The 19,435-nt window shown below is 41.2% G+C and overlaps 1 protein-coding gene and 1 long non-coding RNA gene across 5 annotated transcripts in view; one reads left to right on the top strand and one right to left on the bottom strand.

The window, feature by feature from the left end:
- The window catches only part of DVL1 (dishevelled segment polarity protein 1), a 49,263-nt gene extending 39,953 nt beyond the window's left edge, over positions 1 to 9,310 (bottom strand). The window contains exon 1 of one of the 4 annotated variants that reach the window (XM_054647813.2): positions 8,785 to 9,310. In XM_054647813.2, coding sequence (XP_054503788.2) covers positions 8,785 to 8,954 — 170 coding nt within the window. In that variant the 5' untranslated portion in view covers positions 8,955 to 9,310. The remainder of the gene's footprint in view (positions 1 to 8,784) is intronic. The other 3 variants (XM_054647814.2, XM_077190305.1, XM_077190306.1) reach the window with 3 other exon arrangements.
- LOC129129765 (uncharacterized) lies at positions 8,773 to 12,845 on the top strand. The gene is made up of 2 exons (XR_008535478.2): positions 8,773 to 8,903; positions 12,414 to 12,845. It is a non-coding gene; the product is annotated as an uncharacterized LOC129129765 (long non-coding RNA).
- Positions 12,846 to 19,435: the final 6,590 nt, after the last annotated feature.

The following is a 19,435-nucleotide window of genomic DNA, read 5'->3' on the forward strand; positions in this document are numbered from 1 at the left end:
CAAAAAGAAAGTTGGGAAGGAGGGAAGCACAGAGAGCCTTCAGCCACCTTCCCAATGCAGAAAAAGGAATGAAAATAAAGTAATGTGCTGAATTTACAGGGATAAACAGAGGAATAAAATGGGTTTTTCTTCCTTGTGTGACTCTGCAAAGGGAATTTCCACGTGCAGCAATCCCATTTTGCCCTCTGCATCACACTGCAAGGTCCTGGCAGCCCTCAGCACTGCCACAGGGACTCCTTCCAAAAAATCCCACATGTTTTGAACCAACTGCTGCTTGGGCTGCCAGCCCAGCCCTGCCTCATCCTCCCCTTTCAGCCCCAAGCCAGAAATCCTGCCCCATTCCCTCCAAATGAAGTATAACGTATTTTTATAAAATATTTAAAATTAAATATTGTATAAAAATATTTTCTATTTTATACGTAATATATTAAAATATTTTATATTTTATACTTAATTTACTTACTTAAATTTACTTAATAAATATTAAGATATTTTTATAAAATATTAAAATATTAATGACTGGCTGTCCAAGAGCAGTGGCATGCAGGGAATATAATTTGCTTTTCTGCTCCTTAAGGAACAATATTTCAATAGCTGTGCAGTGCTCAAAGTGTGAAAATCCCACTAAAATACAGACTTTCATGGCATTTAAATTGAGATCTATAGAGTCTGGTTTGATTGTAGCACTGCTAGACACAACTGTGCATGGTGTTATATCTCACTCCATGCCCAGCTAAACTAGAAAAAATATTATTTTTGCAGAGAAGCCAAGGAAACGGGTGATTTTTAGAATCCTAAAACCTTAACATTTCTTTTCTTCAATTTCTTTTCCTCAATTTCCTCAGAAAGGGTTTGGAATAAAACAAGCAAAGCATTTTAGCCCCACTGAAAATCTCCAGGCTTTTCTCTTAGTTCCCTTTTTCCTCCCTGTATTATTTAGTAAATTATTTATGTGCCTGGATTTCAATCTCCCAGGTGTTAATGAATTTATTCCCAAGGGACACACACATCTCTGCCAGAAAAACAAGAAAAATCTCAGTACAAAGGGACAGGTCACAAAAGTCCTGACCTGAACCCACATTCCCAATAAACAATAAATATTAACAAACCCCCATAAAATTAAGCAGTTCTTGAGAACAGCTTAGGGGGAAAAAAAACCAAACCTGTAAAAGCTTTAATGTTTAATGCCCATTTCCAACAGCTGCCTGGGGTTTGGCTTTCCCTAGGGTGCAATTATGCTCCAAACTCAGGGCAGGACACTGAAAATAAAATAAAAAAGCTCTCAGGGATGAGCAGGGTGGGAATCCAAAGCTCTGCAGGTCCTGAGAGCTCCAAAACACCGTCCCAGGGCACTTCACTCCTCACACCACGAAAAACTGGGTCCAAAAATAAAAATAAAAAATCAAAAAAACAAAAAAGAAAAACCTCTTTTCTTCATACCAGGTAATAAATTCCACCCACACTGCAAATTCAAAGTATAACTGGACCTACAGGTTGGTTTGGGTATTAAAAGAGAGATTCCCAGCTTGTCATAAAGTCCCATAAATTAAATCCCATAAATGAAGGAATAGGCAGTTTTGGGATGGGATTGTGGTGTCTCTTTAAAGATTTGCACCACACCGAGTGAAAAATCTGTGTTTTCACTGTGGGAAAGGTTTTCCAGAAGAGAAATTAAACAAGATTTTGGTAATAAATGCAATTCCCCAGCCCCACCTTCACATTTAGGCATGGATTTGCTATTCCAAGCTATTCCAAGCTCCATTTTTTTCTACTATTTCACTTAGAAAAATTGCATTTCTAGCACAGATTGCAGGATTTTGGTGTCCACAGAACCATGGCCAGCCAACCTCTCTTATTTCAGGAGTAGCAAGGGAAAGGCAGAGATTATTTCATTTATTATTGTGCTCCTGAAGAACTGAGAACACAAAGCTCAGGGATTCACAGGGTACCTGACACAGATTTTTGAGTTCTTTATCATTTGTCCAATTTAGAGGATCCAGAAGGACACAAAAATTCTGTATTCCAGGTGGATCAGAAGCTTTTCCCACCAACTCTTTGTCCCTCATCCAAAAAAAACCACATTTGCCAACAGCTCTTTGAGTCATTTAAGGGAAATAAAAATTACAGAGCTCTAAAACCACAAATCACTCAGCTAAAACTTTTTAAAACTGCCAAGAATGCAGCAAGAAATGGTGCTCCTCCAAAAATTCCTCATGGAAACATCATCCAGGAGCTGGAAAAATCCCCAGGGAGCTTTTTCTGGGAGGGGCCCCATGGAATTCTTCACCTGCCCAGCTCTGCCTGTTTGTTTTCCCACCTCCCACTCCTGAAAAATCATCTCAGCAACCTGAGAGAAACAGCTCAGATAAAAGGGGCTGGGATTTTGTGCATCACGGGGAGAGAAATGAACCTTTTTCCATATGCAAAATTGCATTCCAAAGCTGCACCAGCCCAACTGCATTTGACTTCTAAATGAGAATTTGATGGAATTCCAGAATTTGATGGTTTGGGTTGGGAGGGATTTGAAAATTCAACCCAGGGTGTTCCAACCTGGCCTTGGACATGTCCAGGGACGGGGCAGCCACGGATTCTCTGGGAAATCCATCCCAGGGAAAAAATCCCATCCCAAAAATCCCCTCTAAAACTCCCCTCTGTCCCTCCAGAGCTCTATCACCTCACATTCTCAGAAATGTTTATAAACCTGTTATTTGTAGCTTTAAATCCACAATCCAACAGAACTTTGGCCTTAAATTTTCCAGGAATTAATCTGAAAGAAAGTGGGGAAAAAATCAGAAAATCCTCTCAGGAGTTAGAAACCAACTCCTAACTCACCCTTAGGGCAAGGGTGAAAACAGAAAAAAGGCAAAAAAATGCTTCTCATGTCCCTCTCCTATTCAAAATTACCCCATTCAGCTCCCAATCCCAATCCCAAACTGGATTCCTACTGCTTAAAATCCCATTTTCTCACTGGTTTTCATCCAAAAAACCAATTTTTAGCTGCAGCTCCAAGTGCAGATTGAAGGGGAGTTCTTTGGCTGATACCAAAGAAATGCTGAAAAAGCCACTCCTTGGACCTAATGATGAAGTTACAGCACAGCAAGAGATCTGGCAGTCAGGATTCCTGGTTTTAACTCCTCTCAGGGGTTGGAAGAATCAGAAAATCCTCTCAGGAGTTGGAAACCAACTCCTGACTCACCTCAGGGCAAGGGTGAGAACAGGGGTGCTGCACTGAAAAAAAGGGAAAAAATACTTCCCATGTTTCTTTCCTATTAAAATTTACCCCATCAGCTCCCAAACTGGATTCCTACTGCTTTAAATCTCATGTTCTCTCCGGTTTTCAACCAAAAAACCAATTTTTAGCTGCAGCTCCAAGTGCAGATTGAAAGGGAGCTCTTGGGCTGATACCAAAGGAATGCTGAAAAAGCCACTCCTTGGAGGAGTCCCTGCAGAAGAATAATCAGAGGAGCATTAGTGCACACAATGGAAAGAATGAGGATTTGAACCTCACCCAAAGGGTGCCAGAACAGACACAACTCTGCTCTTCCTCCTGCCCCACTCACAGGAACCACAACAAACAGGAATTTTTATCCAGTTCTGGACAGAAAATGTCTTTAGGATGGTTGTTCTTCACTGAAACTCTGCTGTCCACACTGGAACAGCAAAACCTCAAACCAGAAAATTAAATAAATACATTTACAGAAAATTAAATATGTTTAATTAATAAATAAATGTACAGAAAATTAAATATGTTTCATTAAATAGACTTACAGAAAATTAAATATGTTTAATTAAATAAATAAATTTACAGAAAATTTAACATCTTTAATTGCCTGGATCCTCCACATTGATCCTTCTGTGCTCCTGCAAGTTACTGATTGTGTTTTATGAGCTTTGCTCTGGAAATATCAAATATTTCAAAGCAGAAAGGGATTCCTGTTGCAGGATCTGTCAGAGATTCCTGATGAATCATTTGGATCCCACACAGCTGTCACTGTTCCACCACCAGAACCCAGGCATCACAAACTGCAGCTTTATTTTTAGATGTGTTCATTAGCTGTCATTTTTTTAATCATCAAAGAATTAACAGAATTCTGTGGGGCAGTAACCTGAGAATCAGCAGTGCCACCGATGGGAAATGGCCTCTGAGCTTTGCCCTCAGGAAAGAATCAGTGGCTGGAATTAATTAAATCAGCTGATGACACAGCCCCTAGTCTAGAAAAACATTCCTCAAATATCACCTCTCCTAAATTTCACTGCTGGTGAATGCTGTCACAGCAGTGAGGCTGTTACAGAACATCCCTGCTTGGTTTTCCAGCAACCAGAATAAAAACAGAAGCTACAAAAGCACTTCCATTTGGACATCTTGCACCTTAAAATCAGCATTATGGTACAGATGGAGGAAGGAGGAAAGCAGAGAAAACGCAGGGCCATCCCTGTGTGGGTCAGAACTGGCACAGGGGAAAGTGGCAGGGCAATACATTTAAAAAATTATATTAAATTTGAAATTTAATAATTAAAATATTTAATTTATAATGTATAATATAAACTTATAAATATATATAATATATAATATATAATATATATTATATATATTATAATTTAATTTAATTATTTAAATTATATTAATTTAAAATTAAATTAATTTATAATGTAATTTATAATATAATAATTTTATATATTTTATATATATATATATATATATATATATATATATATATTTATAATATAAATTTATAATTTAATTTATGAATTAAACTGTAAGCAAAGCTCAGACGGGAATGTCACCCTCCCACACCTCCTCCTGCACCTTCCAAGGAGCAAAGAACCCAGGGCTTGAATTCCATTGAATTCCATGCCCCATGCAGGACCCAGCTCCATCCCATCCCATCCCAGCTGGAAAGCATTCAGCACGTGCAGGGTTTGTGAGCACAGGATTTATTCCATTATTTCAGCATCCAGGAAAGGCTGGGCCTTAATTACAACAGCATGTGCAGAATTGCAAGGAGTCAGCTCCTTCCAATCCTGCAGGAAAACATTTGTTTTCCTAACACAACCACTGCTTTTCACATTGCACAGTGAAAAAAAAATCAGGGATTTCGGGACCAAACCAAATCCCAGCTCGACACCATTGGGGAGGACACCACAGGGACACCCAAAATGTCCCTGAAGCTCCACTTCCAGGCAAGAGCTGCTCTGGAGGAGATTTTCAGGCACAGAAAGGAGAAATTCGAGAGCCACAGCTCTGTTATGGTTTGTGGCAACAGCAGCTGGAATTGCCTGTTTGCAACAATTAAAAGGATGGAGCTATGCCAAAGGAGTTGGGAGGGATTTTGGGATTTTGGTTCTTCCCCCAGAGGGCTCTGGGCACTGCCCAGGAGCTCCCAGGGATGGGATTTTGGGATCTCTGGGCTGGATAATCCCTCCTAGTTTAGGATATTCCATGTTTCCACAAAAAGTCTGTTTCCAATCCTGCAGGAAAACATTTCTTTTCCTAACACAACCACTGCTTTTCACATTTCAGTGAAAAAATTCAGGATTTTAGGGACTGCCCTAAACGGACCGAGCCAAATCCCAGCTTGGCACCATTGGGGAGGACACCCAAAATGTCCCTGCAGCTCCACTTCCAGGCAAGAGATTTTCAGGCACAGAAGGGAGAAATTAGAGAGCCACAGCTCTGTTATGGTTTGTGGAAACAGCAGCTGGAATTGCCTGCGTGCAACAATTAAAAGGATGGAGCTGGGCCAAGGGAGTTGGGAGGGATTTGGGGAGTTTGGTTTTCCCCCAGAGGGTTCTGGGCACAGCCCCAGGGGATGGTCCCAGCCCCAGGAGCTCCCAGGGTGGGATTTTGGGGTGTCTGGGCTGGATAATCCCTCCCAGCTCAGGATATTCCATGATTCAACAAAAAGTCAGTTTGCAGATAAGATGATGAAAACAAAGCCCATTTTTACTACTAACACTCACTAAGACAGCCAAAATTCAGCTGAATTTTCTTCTGATTTCAGAATTTTCTTCTGATTTTCCCAAATATTTTGGGTTCAGAGAGGCACAAACACAAAAGGAACAAGACATAGAAAATAAATGCAAACAAAGCTCAGGAGTCCTACATCAGAGTCACTCTGAGCTGTCTCGAGGCCATGGATTGTCACCAAATGCTGTTGATTAAATAACAGAGACTGAATTTCCAGGTCTTGATCCTTGCAGCCCTTCATCTTCCATCATGTCCATTTCTAAGAATAACAGACAAGTTTCACCTTAATTTTCATACTAATAAGAAAATCCACTCTAGGGTTTGTTACAAACTTTGTTTCCTGGTCAAAGACCATTTCCAAGAAGAACAGACAAATTTCATCCCAATTTTCAGACTAATAACAAAATCCACTCTAGGGTTTGTTACAAACTCTGTTTCCTGGTTAAAAGCCAAAACATCCCCGTGTGTTCGAGATGCCTCAGCATAGTTTATATTTCCTACTTGTAAATTTCTGTGGCACTGGGAACCATGCAGCTGCTGCCTGAACAATCCCAACCTCCTTTAGTGAAATCAAACCACAAACATTGAATTTCTACGACAACAACGTGTCCCTGTCACTCAGGGAGGTGAAGGAGGGATATTTACCAATAATCACATTTATTCTGAAAACAAACTTTTTGTAGGGTTGCTTCCCCCCTCAAAAAAAAAATGTTTGCACAAGTGAGAAAAACAAGAAGTCAATCCACGAACACTCCTGTGGTTACAAGCCAACACTAACAACTCACCACATCAGAAATCCGTGTCAACAAACAATATCCACATTCCACCAGGGAGAAAAACACAATCAGCATGAAAGGTTCAGGTCTCAGGGATAAAAAAGAGGCTGCACAACACATCCAAGGATGCTTGGGGTGATCTATCTCACCAAACACCAACCCTGCACCTCAACCACGGCGTTGTTTTGGAGTCAGGTCCGCACGAGTTTCCCACAAACCTGCTCCATATTTTTTTTTTTTTAATTCCTGGCAAGGTATTTAACTGCGCAAAATTGCCTTGCCAGCGACAGATGCGAGTACAAAGAGAAGTGATTTGCTACAAAAGGATTAATACATTTTGAAAGTTACTGTCTGGCAAGCTGTCAAAAGGACTTGCATTGTTTTATTTTATTCTGGCTGTCGCCAAGCCCGGTGGCATAGGACGATGTCAAACCCCTGGCTCGGGCGCTCAGCTGCCTCTGGCCACCACAGAGGTCATCTCAAAGTCCAGCCCTGCTTTCATCCAGCTCAGCTTGTGCCCTTGGAAGAGGGCATTGACCGTCTGTCACCTGTTTGGCCACTGACCATCTTCAGCCGAGGGTTTCACAGCTGCTGGCCCAGCACAGCCCCTGGAGCTGTCTGACCACAAGGTGATTGTCACCTGTTCAAACAGGGACTGTGTGACACCTGTGTGGCCACTGACCACCTGACACCTGTGTGGCCAGGGACCATCCGACATCTGTTTGTCCCCAGTGGATTTGACAGTCACGGTCTGAGCACAGCCCCTGAACCTGTCTGACCACTGACCACTGTCACCTGTCTGACCACTGACCAGTTTGTACCCATTTGACCACTGAGCATTTCATACCCATTTGACCACTGACCACTTCACTCCCGTTTGACCAGGGACCGTCTGACACCTGTCTGACCTCGAGGATTTGACAGCTGTGGTCTGAGCACAGCCCCTGGCACCGTTTGACCCCTGACCACTTGTCAGCCATTAGGACACTGACCATTCCATTTGACCACTGACCATTCCACACCCGTTTGAGCACTGACCCCTTGTCCCCCATTTTTTTGACCACTGACCATTTCACACCCATTTGACCACCAACCAGTCATCACCCATCTGACCACTGACCATTTCACACAAGCTTGGCCACTGACCATTCCATGTGACTACTGACCATTCCACGCCTCTTTGACCACTGACCCCTTCTCCCCCATTTGACATTCATTTGACCACCAATCCTTTGACATTCATTTGACCACTGACCATTTCACACTCGTTTGGCCACTGACCATTCCATTTAACCACTGACCATTCCACACCCGTTTAACCACTGACTCATTGTCCCCTATTTGACATTCATTTGACCACCGACCTGTTTGACCACCAACCCTTTGACATTCATTTGACCACCAACCACCTATCACCCGTCTGACCACCGACCATTCCACACCCGTTTAACCAATGACCCCTTCTCCCCTATTTGACATTCATTTGACCACTGACTATTTCACGCCCGTTTGACCACTGACCACTCGTCCCCCATTTACCCACCGACCACTTCACACCCGTTCAACCGGGGCCGCCTGTCACCCGTCCGACCCCGAGGATGTGACACCCGTCAGATCTGTGACAGCGGCGGTGGTAGCGCTGCCCGCGGTTCCCCTGCTCTTCCCCGGGACCCCTCGGCGCTCACCCTGGGCCCGCCCGCCCTGCCCGGGCGCTGCGCGGCCTCCCCGGGCGCGGTGACAGCTGCGGCAGCCCGTCCCCGCCGCCCCGGCCCTGGCCCGGGGGCAACGCGGCGACTCCGGGCGGGCCCGTGGCGCTCCTGAGGGGGCACGGGGGGGTCCCGGGGCACGGCGGGGCGCGATCGCGGCAGCCCCGAGCCCGCGGCCCGGCGCGCCCGCCATGTTCGCGGCGCCGGCGGTGCCGAGCGGGGCCGGGCCGGACCGAGCCCGGCAGGTGCCCCGGGGATGCTGCGAGCCCTGCCCGGCCCGCGGCCCGCAGAACGCAGCGAGGGCCGGGGTCGCGCCCGGAGCGCGGCCGCTCACCCGAAATCCTGGTCCATGGACTTGAAAAAGAACTTGTAGCTGTGCACGGGCCGGTTGCTGAGGACATTTTTGAAATCGGCCAGCGTGACTTTCTCCGGCGGCACGGGCAGCTTCACCAGGTACGGCGTTTCCTCCTCGTCGATGTGGTAAATGATCTTGGTCTCCGCCATGGGCGAGCGCAGCGGGGGCGGCCGGGCCGGGCCTCGGCCGGCGCTCGGCTGCGCTGTCGGCCTTGCCCACAGGAAGGGAGCGCCGGGCTCAGGCTCGGGATCCCTGCACTGCTCTCTAGCTGCCCGACCCGGGAACGGCAGCGCGCCCGCCCCGCCCGCATCCTCCGGCCGCCCCGCCGGCCTCGCTGCGCCGCCGCCGCCGCGGCGCTGCCCGGGCCGGGGGCGGCGGGCCCGGCCTGAGGGGGAGCGGGGCGGCCCCGGGCAGCGCCCTCCGCCCGCTCCGCGGCCCCCGCTCCGCGCCCGCGGCGCCCGCACACCGCCCCTGCCGGCCCGGCGGCAGCACGGCCCGGGCCAGCGGGAGGGTGGGGATGGGATGGAGGGGTGGGGAGGGAAGGGGAAGGGGATGGGAATAGGGTGGGGGTGAGATGGGTATGGGGAGAGGGGAGAGGAAAGGGGAAAGGATGGGATGAGAATAAGAACAGGGATGAGGAGAGGAGAGAGGATGGGATGGGGAAAGGGGATTGGAATGGGGAAAGGGGATGGGAATGGGGATGGGGAGAGGATGGAATGGGAAAGGAAAGGGGATGGGGAGAGGGAAAAGGATGGGATGGGGAAGGGGATGGGATGGGATGGGACGGGACGGGATGGGATGGGAAAGGGGTTGGGGATAGGGAAAATGACAGGATGGGAAAGGAAAGGGGATGAGGATAGGGAAAAGGATGGGATGGGGAAACAGGATGGGAATGGGGAAAGGGGAGAGGATGGGATGGGGATGAGGAGAGGGGAAAGGATGGAATGGGAAAAGGGATGGGAATGAGAATTGGGATCAGAAAAGGAAAGAGGATAGAATGGGAAAGGGGATGAGGATGAGAAAAGGGGAGAGGATGGGAGGGGATGGGATGGGAATGAGAAGAGGGAAAAGGATGGGATAGGAAGGGAAGGGAAAGGGGATGGGAATGAGAAAGGGGATGGGGATAAGAATGAGGATGAGAAAATGGGAGACGATGGGAATGGGGATGGGGATAGGGAGGGAAAGTGGATGAGATAAGAGAAAGGGATGAGGATAAGAATGGGGATGGGGATGAGGAAAGGCAAGAAGATGAGAATAAGAATAGGGATGAGGAAAAGGAAGAGGATGGGATGAGGAAAGGAAAATCAGAAAAAAAATCTTTAGTGCCACACAGGTGATATATTTGGAAAGAATTCATCCTTATTTCTATAAAGTCCCCAAAAACAAGAAAATGAAGATCTCAGAGCAGTGTTCTTAGGTCTCAAGGAATCTTCTGCTTATTAAAAAACCCTTTTTCAGTTAAACTCCAAAAATGTGAATTCACCTTTCTGTCCTAGCAGTTTCTGCAAGCACCCCAGTGCTCCTGTGTGGGAAGTGCACCAGAATCCATCAGAACCACTGTGCAGGAATGGGAAAGTTCCCTTTGGTGGGATCATAACTCTGGCATGAGCAATATTTTCTGAGTTCTTGCAGCATGAAACTCAGGCAAAACATTAACATTTGCTCCCCTCAGTTGGTATTTAACGACCTCCTGTGTTCCCTAGGTGTCCACCCAGAGCCTGAACCTGCTGAGAGCTCTGTTCTTGCTCCCTGAGCTTTGCTTTCACTGCTGACAGCTGGAAATAATCATTGTCAGATGATTACCCCGGAGCAGAGTGATCAGGCTGGCTCTGTGAGTCACAGAAAGCTCCCCAGAAAGCACAGGAGAGAGGAGAGCACTTTCATGCTGCAGTCAAAGCAGCATCTAATCCAATTAAAGAGAGGACACAGGAGTACAGGATGCAGCCCTGGCCCATCAGGGCTGACACCTCGTGTCTTACAGAGCTCAGGACTTAACACTTCAGCAAAAAAGAAACAAAATCTCTTGCTAATAGTGCTATGCTCTCTGTGATAGAGGGAAAAGTCTTGCAAGGCCCTGCAGGGAGCAAAGAGTGTCCTGAGGGATAAAAGCTGCTCACCCTTTTCTTCATTTTCACACACAGGGAATAAGCAAACCCTTTAAAAAAGCCATTTTAAAAAACTCTTTTAGAATTACAGCAATGCTTCTTTGCTTGTCTTGGGGAGTTCTCAGAGCTCTTCACACTCTGGGTGCTCAGCAGAGCTTCTGACCTAAACCACTGCCCCAAGATGTTTTTGGTTTAGGGATACTAAATTTTTACTGAAGAATCTCTAAAACAATTCTTGAACCTCAGGTAGAACACATGACCTTAATGGGAAAAGAACTGAACCCTCCATTCTTGGGCAAACATTTTGCCGATATTTCAAAAATAAATGTGTAGAAAAGATGGGGCAAAAGGGAAACCAAAGATCTGGGCACCCACCCAGAGGTGTCCTGGGTGGTTTTCATATCAAGAATTTATCTGTAAAAGAACAAAATTTCACTTTGAGGATTGTTGGCAAGATTGGCATTGACACAGAAGATGAACTTAAGATGGAAATGATCCCAAAGCAGAGAGAGTTTCAACTTCTCCTGGATCTGGTCTGGAAAATCTGCAAGGATTTTTTTTTTTTTCCCATTTATTCTCCCTCTGTGTGCAGTGAACTTTGGGCAGTCACTGACAATGAAATGGAGACATTAAACACTAGAGGGAAGCAAAAGACTTTGCAGTAACCTCTGCAAAGCTCCCTGGGGCTTAAATGTAATCAACATTTATTTGTGGTTTAGGTCCTCAGAACCTTTTATATCTAAACCTTTTAAAAGATTTAAGTTGAAATATAGAAAAAGTTTAGGATATAAAAATAGCTTAGGATATAAAAATAGTTTAAGATATAAAAAGTAGTTATAAAGCTAACAAGGAGTTTAGAATGCAGAACTGTAGGTTTGTGTGTCATAACATGATTAACTAAGAAATCTTACTCTGTAACATGGGTCTATAAGATGAAATATTTAAGGATTGGATCAAAACCATAAATATCCTTGTTGGCAGTGTTTTATTGGTTAATAAATCTTTATAAGGTCTTGTAACTAAGGGTCTTGAGACCTTCTGAACCATGCTGTGAAGATGTGAGCTGAACTCACCCTTCCTATGTAAAAGATAAGAAAAATAAACTCATCATCAAAAACAACTCCTGCCAAGATCAGACACTTTTTTTTTTCCCTCCCGGCTGGGTTTTTTCCCTCAGTCCTGGTCAGTCTGCGAGGCGACGTTCATCGCCAGGGTTTGGGTGTGGACCGTCCAGGGACCGGGGTTTTTGTCAGGCAGGAGGATTTTTTGGAGGCTCTTGGGAACCACGTTCCCGAGGACCAACAATTGCTGGAGTGTAATTTAGCAGTTGTGATGAGAGGGATGGTGAGTTTGTGTGTAAGCTGAAGGGGGTGTTAATGGTAGATGAGTGCTGTTTTTTGTGTGCTTTTGTTGGTTTGGGTTTCCTGTAACAATAAATCAACATGTAATGAAAACAGAAAAAGGTTATCATCTTGTGTTAATGTGTATTGCTCTGTATTGCAGGCTGAGCACAGGGTGAACTCTCTCCCCCTTGCTGTGACACCTGGGCTGGCAGGGATGACACAGTGACCTCGGCCGGCCGATGCTGCCTGTGCCATCACCTGGCACTGACGTGTTTGATGAAAATCCTTTTGCTGGGATTTTTCTCCTGAGAAGCCTCAGAACAGAAATGGAACCAATAACGATCTGATGGCTGTGGAGTGTGGGCTGGAGATGGTTTAGCAACAGGGGCATCTTGGATTGGTCTCCTGTGCATTGTTTCTACTTGATGACCAATCATGGTCCAGCTGTGTCGGGGCTGTGAGCAGTCCCAGGTTTTTATTATTCATTCCTTTCCAGCTTTCTGATGTCTCCTTGCTCTTTTAGTATAGTTCTAATATCTCATTTTCTTTTAATATAATAGAGATCATAAAATAATATTTCAGCCTTCTGAAAGGTGGAGTCAAGATTCTCGTCTCCTCCCTTGTCCTGGGGACCCTCAAACACCACCACAATCAGCGGCCGAGCGGGTTTGTGCGAGCCTCTCAGTAACCCTCGGCCGGTCCCGAGTCGGCAGACACCAGCGGGGCAGCCCTGACATGGCCGACAGCGGGGAGACACTCTCTGTGCCCCGAGGGTATGAGGGCACCTGGGCTGGGGGGAGACACTCTCTGTGCCCCGAGGGTGCTGAGGGCACCGGGGCTGGGGGGAGACACTCTCTGTGTGTGCCCCGAGGGTACTGAGGGCACCTGGGCTGGGGGCAGACACTCTCTGTGCCCCGAGGGTACTGAGGGCACCTGGGCTGGGGGCAGACACTCTCTGTGCCCCGAGGGTGCTGAGGGCACCTGGGCTGGGGGGAGACACTCTTTGTGCCCCGAGGGTACTGAGGGCACCTGGGCTGGGGGGAGACACTCTCTGTGCCCCGAGGGTACTGAGGGCACCTGGGCTGGGGGGAGACACTCTCTGTGTGTGCCCCGAGGGTACTGAGGGCACCTGGGCTGGGGGCAGACACTCTCTGTGCCCCGAGGGTACTGAGGGCACCTGGGCTGGGGGCAGACACTCTCTGTGCCCCAAGGGTGCTGAGGGCACCTGGGCTGGGGGCCTTTGCAGCACCAGAGACACCAGAGACATCGGTAGAAGAGAAAGGGCCGACTCTTAGCAGGGGTTAATCCAAGGTTTTATTAGGACCCCCAAAGGAGCTCCTGCACCTCAGGGGCCTCCTGCCCAGAGCCCCGGGAGATGTGCCAAGGTTACATTTAAAGGGAGGTGGAAACCGAAAGTAGATAACATCCTACCAACCATTAAGTGACCCTAAGGGATGGATGCTGGGGGATAGACATACAGGACAGCGTATGGGGCAAGGCTTGGGGGGCTGACCCCTGGCCTCTGGCTGATCACTCAACGACTTGGACTGAAACTTCTGGATGGAGGGGATGGGAGGCTGAGTGATTGACAGAGAGCCAGGGTGGGCGTTTGGGGATGATCTCATCCCGGGAGAGGGATAACACAGGTAAAGGGAGGGGGGTACAGTTTGGGATAAACCATTTGGGAAAAATATGGGGATACAAAACAAAATTACTTCAAAGTATTACAAAGTATAAAAATGCACTACAGCAGGTTTGGGCAGCACAAAATAAAATGTAATAAAATGCTTTAAAAATAAAAAAAAATTAAAAAATTAAATAAAATTAAAATAACAAAATTAATTAAAAATAAATGAAAAACAAAATAAAAACTGCAAAGTGCTGTAAAGTGCTGTAAAAGTTCCATAAAAGGTACTGCCGTAAAGCAAGACCCTCAAACACCACCACAATGACCAGCTTGAGTTGGTCTGGGCAGCAACAAATAAAAAAAAATAAAAAGCTTTAAAAATAGAAAAATAAAAAATAAAGAATTAAAAAAAAAATTTAAAAAATAAAATAAAAGCTTTAAAAATAGAAAAATTAAAAATAAAATTTAAATAAAAATAAAATCAGAAAAATAAAATAAATGCTTTAAAAATAGAAAAACTAAAACTAAAAATGAAATAAAAAATAAAATTAAAAAAATAAAATAAATGCTTTAAAAATAGAAAAATTAAAAATAAAAATTAAATAATAATAAAATTAGAAAAATAAAATAAAAACTTTAAAAATAGAAAAACTAAAAATAAAAATTAAAAAAATGAAATAAAAAAAGCTTTAAAAGTAGAAAAATTAAAAATAAAAAAGAAATAAAAAATAAAATTAAACAAATAAAAAGCTTTAAAAATAGAAAAATTAAAAATAAAAATTTTATAAAAATAAAATTAGAAAAATAAAATAAAAAGTTTAAAAATAGAAAAATTAAAAAATGAAATAAAAAAGAAATAAAAAACAAAATTAAAAAAAAAAGCTTTAAATATAGAAAAATTAAAAAAAAAAAAGAAATAAAAAAATGCTTTAAAAATAGAAAAATAAAAAAAGGAATAGAAAATAAAATTAGAAAAATAAACCAAAAAGCTTTAAAAATAGAAAAATTAAAAATAAAAATTGAATAAAAAATAAAATTAAAAAAATATAAATGCTTTAAAAAAGAAAAATTAAAAATAAAAATTAAATAAAAAAATAAAAGTAAAAAAAATGCTTTAAAAATAGAAAAAATTAAAAAAAAGAAATAGAAAATAAAATTAGAAAAATTTAAAAAAGCTTTAAAAATAGAAAAACTAAATATAAAAATGAAATGAAAAAAATTGAAAAACAAAATAAAAAGCTTTAAATAGAAAAATTAAATATAAAACTAAAATAAAAAAATTTAAAAAATAAAATAAAAAAATTTAAAAATAGAAAAAATTTTAAAAAATTAAATAAAAAATAAAAATAGAAATATAAAATAAAAAGCTTTAAAAATAGAAAAAATAAATAAAAATGAAATAAAAAGTAAAATTAAAAAATATGACAAAAAGCTTTAAAAATACAAAAATTAAAAATAAAAATTAATTTAAAAAATTTTAAAAATTAAATAAAAAGCTTGAAAAATTAAAAATAAAAATGAAATAAAAAAACAAATTAAAAAATAAAATTAATAGCTTTAAAAAAAAAGAAAAATTAAAAATAAAAATTAAATAAAAAATAAAAAAAGAAAAACAAAATAAAACGCTTTAAAAATAGAAAAATTAAAAATGAAGCTTAAATAAAAAATAAAATTAAAAATAAAATAAATCGCTTTAAAAAAATAGAAAAATTAAAAAGAAAAAATAAAATAAAAAATGAAATTTAAAAAATAAAATTAATTTTAAAAAATGAAAAACAAAATAAAAAGCATAAAGTGCTGTAAAGTACCACAAAATTTCCATAAAAGGTAGTGCTGTAATGCCCGACTGCCGTAAAGGCTGCCGTAAAGCGCGACTGTCGCAAAAGGTGCCGTAAAGCGCGACTGTCGTAAAACTGCCGTAAAGCGCGACTGTCGCAAAAGGTGCCGTAAAGCGCGACTGTCGTAAAAGGTGCCGTAAAGCGCGACTGTCGTAAAAGGTGCCGTAAAGCGCGACTGTCGTAAAACTGCCGTAAAGCGCGACTGTCGTAAAAGGTGCCGTAAAGCGCGACTGTCGTAAAAGGTGCCGTAAAGCGCGACTGTCGTAAAAGGTGCCGTAAAGCGCGACTGTCGTAAAACTGCCGTAAAGCGCGACTGTCGTAAAAGGTGCCGTAAAGCGCGACTGTCGTAAAAGGTGCCGTAAAGCGCGACTGTCGTAAAAGGTGCCGTAAAGCGCGACTGTCGTAAAAGGTGCCGTAAAGCGCGACTGTCGTAAAACTGCCGTAAAGCGCGACTGTCGTAAAAGGTGCCGTAAAGCGCGACTGTCGTAAAAGGTGCCGTAAAGCGCGACTGTCGTAAAAGGTGCCGTAAAGCGCGACTGTCGTAAAAGGTGCCGTAAAGCGCGACTGTCGTAAAAGGTGCCGTAAAGCGCGACTGTCGTAAAAGGTGCCGTAAAGCGCGACTGTCGTAAAACTGCCGTAAAGCACGACTGTCGTAAAACTGCCGTAAAGCGCGACTGTCGTAAAACTGCCGTAAAGCACGACTGTCGTAAAACTGCCGTAAAGCGCGACTGTCGTAAAACTGCCGTAAAGCGCGACTGTCGTAACAGGTGCATTTTTACGACGGTCGCGCTTTACGACACTACCTTTTATGGAACTTTTATGGTACTTTACAGCACTTTATGGATTTTATTTTGTTTTTTTATTAATTTTTAGTTAATTTTTTTTTAAATTTAATTTTTATCTTTTATTTTTAGTTTTCATTTTTCTATTTTTCAAGCTTTTTATTTTATTTTTATCTTTTATTTTTAGTTTTAATTTTTCTATTTTTCAAGCTTTTTATTTTTTTGTGTTAATTTTATTTTTTATTTAATTTTTAGTTTTAATTTTTCTATTTTTAAAGCATTTATTTTATTTTTTAAATTTTATTTTTTATTTAATTTTTAGTTTTAATTTTTCTATTTTTAAAGCGTTTTATTTTTTTATTTTTATTTTTATCTTAATTTTTGTTTTGATTTTTTTATTTTTAAAGCATTTTTTTTCTATTTAATTTTTATTTTTGATTTATCTATTTTTAAAGCTTTTTATTTTATTTTTTAATTTTATTTTTTATTTAATTTTAATTTTTAATTTTTCCATTTTTAAAGCATTTATTTTATTTTTTTAATTTTATTTTTTATTTAATTTTTAGTTTTCATTTTTTACTTACAAAATATTTATTTTATTTTTTAATTTTATTTTTTATTTAATTTTAATTTTTAATTTTTCCATTTTTAAAGCATTTATTTAATTTTTTTATTTTTTATTTAATTTTTAGTTTTCATTTTTTACTTACAAAATATTTATTTTATTTTTTTAATTTTATTTTTTATTTCATTTTTATTTTTGCTTTATCTATTTTTAAAGCATTTATTTTATTTTTTTTAATTTTTAGTTTTGATTTTTTTTATTTTTAAAGCATTTATTTTATTTTTTAAATTTTATTTTTATCTTAATTTTTAGTTTTGATTTTTTTATTTTAAAGCATTTATTTTATTAATTACTTTTTATTTACTTTTTATTTTTGAGTTTTCTATTTTTAAAGCTTTTTATTCTATTTTTTAATTTTATTTTTTATTTAATTTTTATTTTTAATTTTTTTATTTTTAAAGCATTTATTTTATTTTTTTAATTTTATTTTTTATTTCATTTTTAGTTTTAATTTTTCATTTTTAAACTTTTTTTATTTTTTTATTTTTTTATTTCATTTTTATTTTTTGCTTTTTCTATTTTTAAAGCATTTCTTTTATTTTTAAATTTTATTTTTTATTTAACTTTTAGTTTTGATTCTTCTATTTTTAAAGCTTTTTTTTTTAATTGTTACTTTTAATTTTTCTTTTTTTCTCTTTTTCTTTTTTCTTTTTTTTTTCTTTTCTTTTTAATTTTTAAAGCTTTTTATTTTATTTTATTTGGTGCTGTCCAGACCAACTCAAGCTGGTGATTGTGGTGGTGTTTGAGGGTCTTGCAGTTACCCCGATTAATAGGTGGTAGAGATGATGTTTGGAGGCCACAGTGTTACAGGTAGGGGTTAAACAGTTTTTTAGGGTCTTTCAGGTGATTTTTCAGGGATTTTTAGGGATTTTTTAGGGTTTTTTTTGCAGGAGTTTTTTAGGAATTCTCTGGAAATGTTTAGGATACCTTTGGGGCTTTTTCAGAGCTTTTACAATAATTTTTTAATGACTGTCTTACCGGGGCGCCCCAGCCACCCAAGGCACCCCGTGCCGGCGCCGCGGCACTCCAGCCCAGCCTCCCATCTCCACGGCCCCACCGCCACCCCCCACTGCTTTCACTGCAGCTTTGGTACAGCCCGGTCCCGGTTCCGAGCCGCTGCGTGCCGCTGTCCGGCCACAGCCGGCATCCCTGTGCCCTGTCACGCCACTTCTGCCGCCACTGTGTCTATACACGGCACCACAGCAGGCGAAAACTGCAGCACCTTGCACGTATCCTTCCGCGTCTCTCCTTCTGCCGGGCACCGAGAGATCCCTCCGCAGCGGGTAACCCTGAGCAACCGATACCTGGTGTGCCTCCGCGTTTTCGCCTTCACACTCCTAGCACCCAGTGGGACTACTTTGTGTCATGATTCGTCTGCACAGCCACATCCATGCACACAAACCGTGCGACGAGGAGGAGGAGGAGGAGGGTGGAATATGACAGCTGCTTTAATAAATGTAGGACAGACAGAATTATTTTGCCCCTGCAAATGCCAACCCTTTGATCCCAACACAAAAGAATTTCGATAAATAACCGTTCCCAAATAGCTCCAGAGTCCCCCCAGTGTTTGGGACAGATTTCTCGACCCAAAATGAGACAGTAAATCCTCAAAATTCGCCAGCATTAATGCCAAAGTTAGAAAACTCACAACAATCTTTTGATAATTTTCAACTAACAGACTGGTTTGAAAAACGCCAGTCACTTGTTTTTGAAATTTTTGAAAGTTTAATAGTAATAAAATGGTTATAAAAATAGTAATACAATCAGAGTAATAATAATTTGGACAATTTGAATTAGGACAATATGAGATAACAAAAACAAAGAGTTACGGACATCGGGGTACCTTTTTCTGGGCAGCACGGGCCCGAAAAAGGACCCCCGTTAACAAAGGATTAACCCTTAAAAGCAATAGCCTGTTGCATAGTCATACACTTCATACATGATGCATAAATTCCATTCAAACACAGGATTCTGTCTGCTCATCATCAGCTTCTTCCTTCTAATCCTAACAGTGCCTTGGAGGCGGGGAGAAGTTCATTTCTTCTGATAAGAGGGCAATAAATTCTTTTTCTCTGAAAGATTCAGGTGTCCTGTGGCCGCTATCTCACTGCAAGTCCTTTCTTTAAAAAAAGTATCTTACATAGCATCGTTTCTATTTTAACAGTTTTTGTAACCTATAACTATATTTAACACACTACTTAAGAGAATTAATACAGCATTACTTTCTAACACAACACATATAATATTCATTTTATTATTTCTGAAAAGCCAATCATAAAATACATGCATTTTTCACAATCCCCACTCCTA

The sequence above is a fragment of the Agelaius phoeniceus genome, chromosome 24 (genome assembly GCF_051311805.1).
Source record: "Agelaius phoeniceus isolate bAgePho1 chromosome 24, bAgePho1.hap1, whole genome shotgun sequence".
NCBI lineage: Eukaryota > Metazoa > Chordata > Aves > Passeriformes > Icteridae > Agelaius > Agelaius phoeniceus.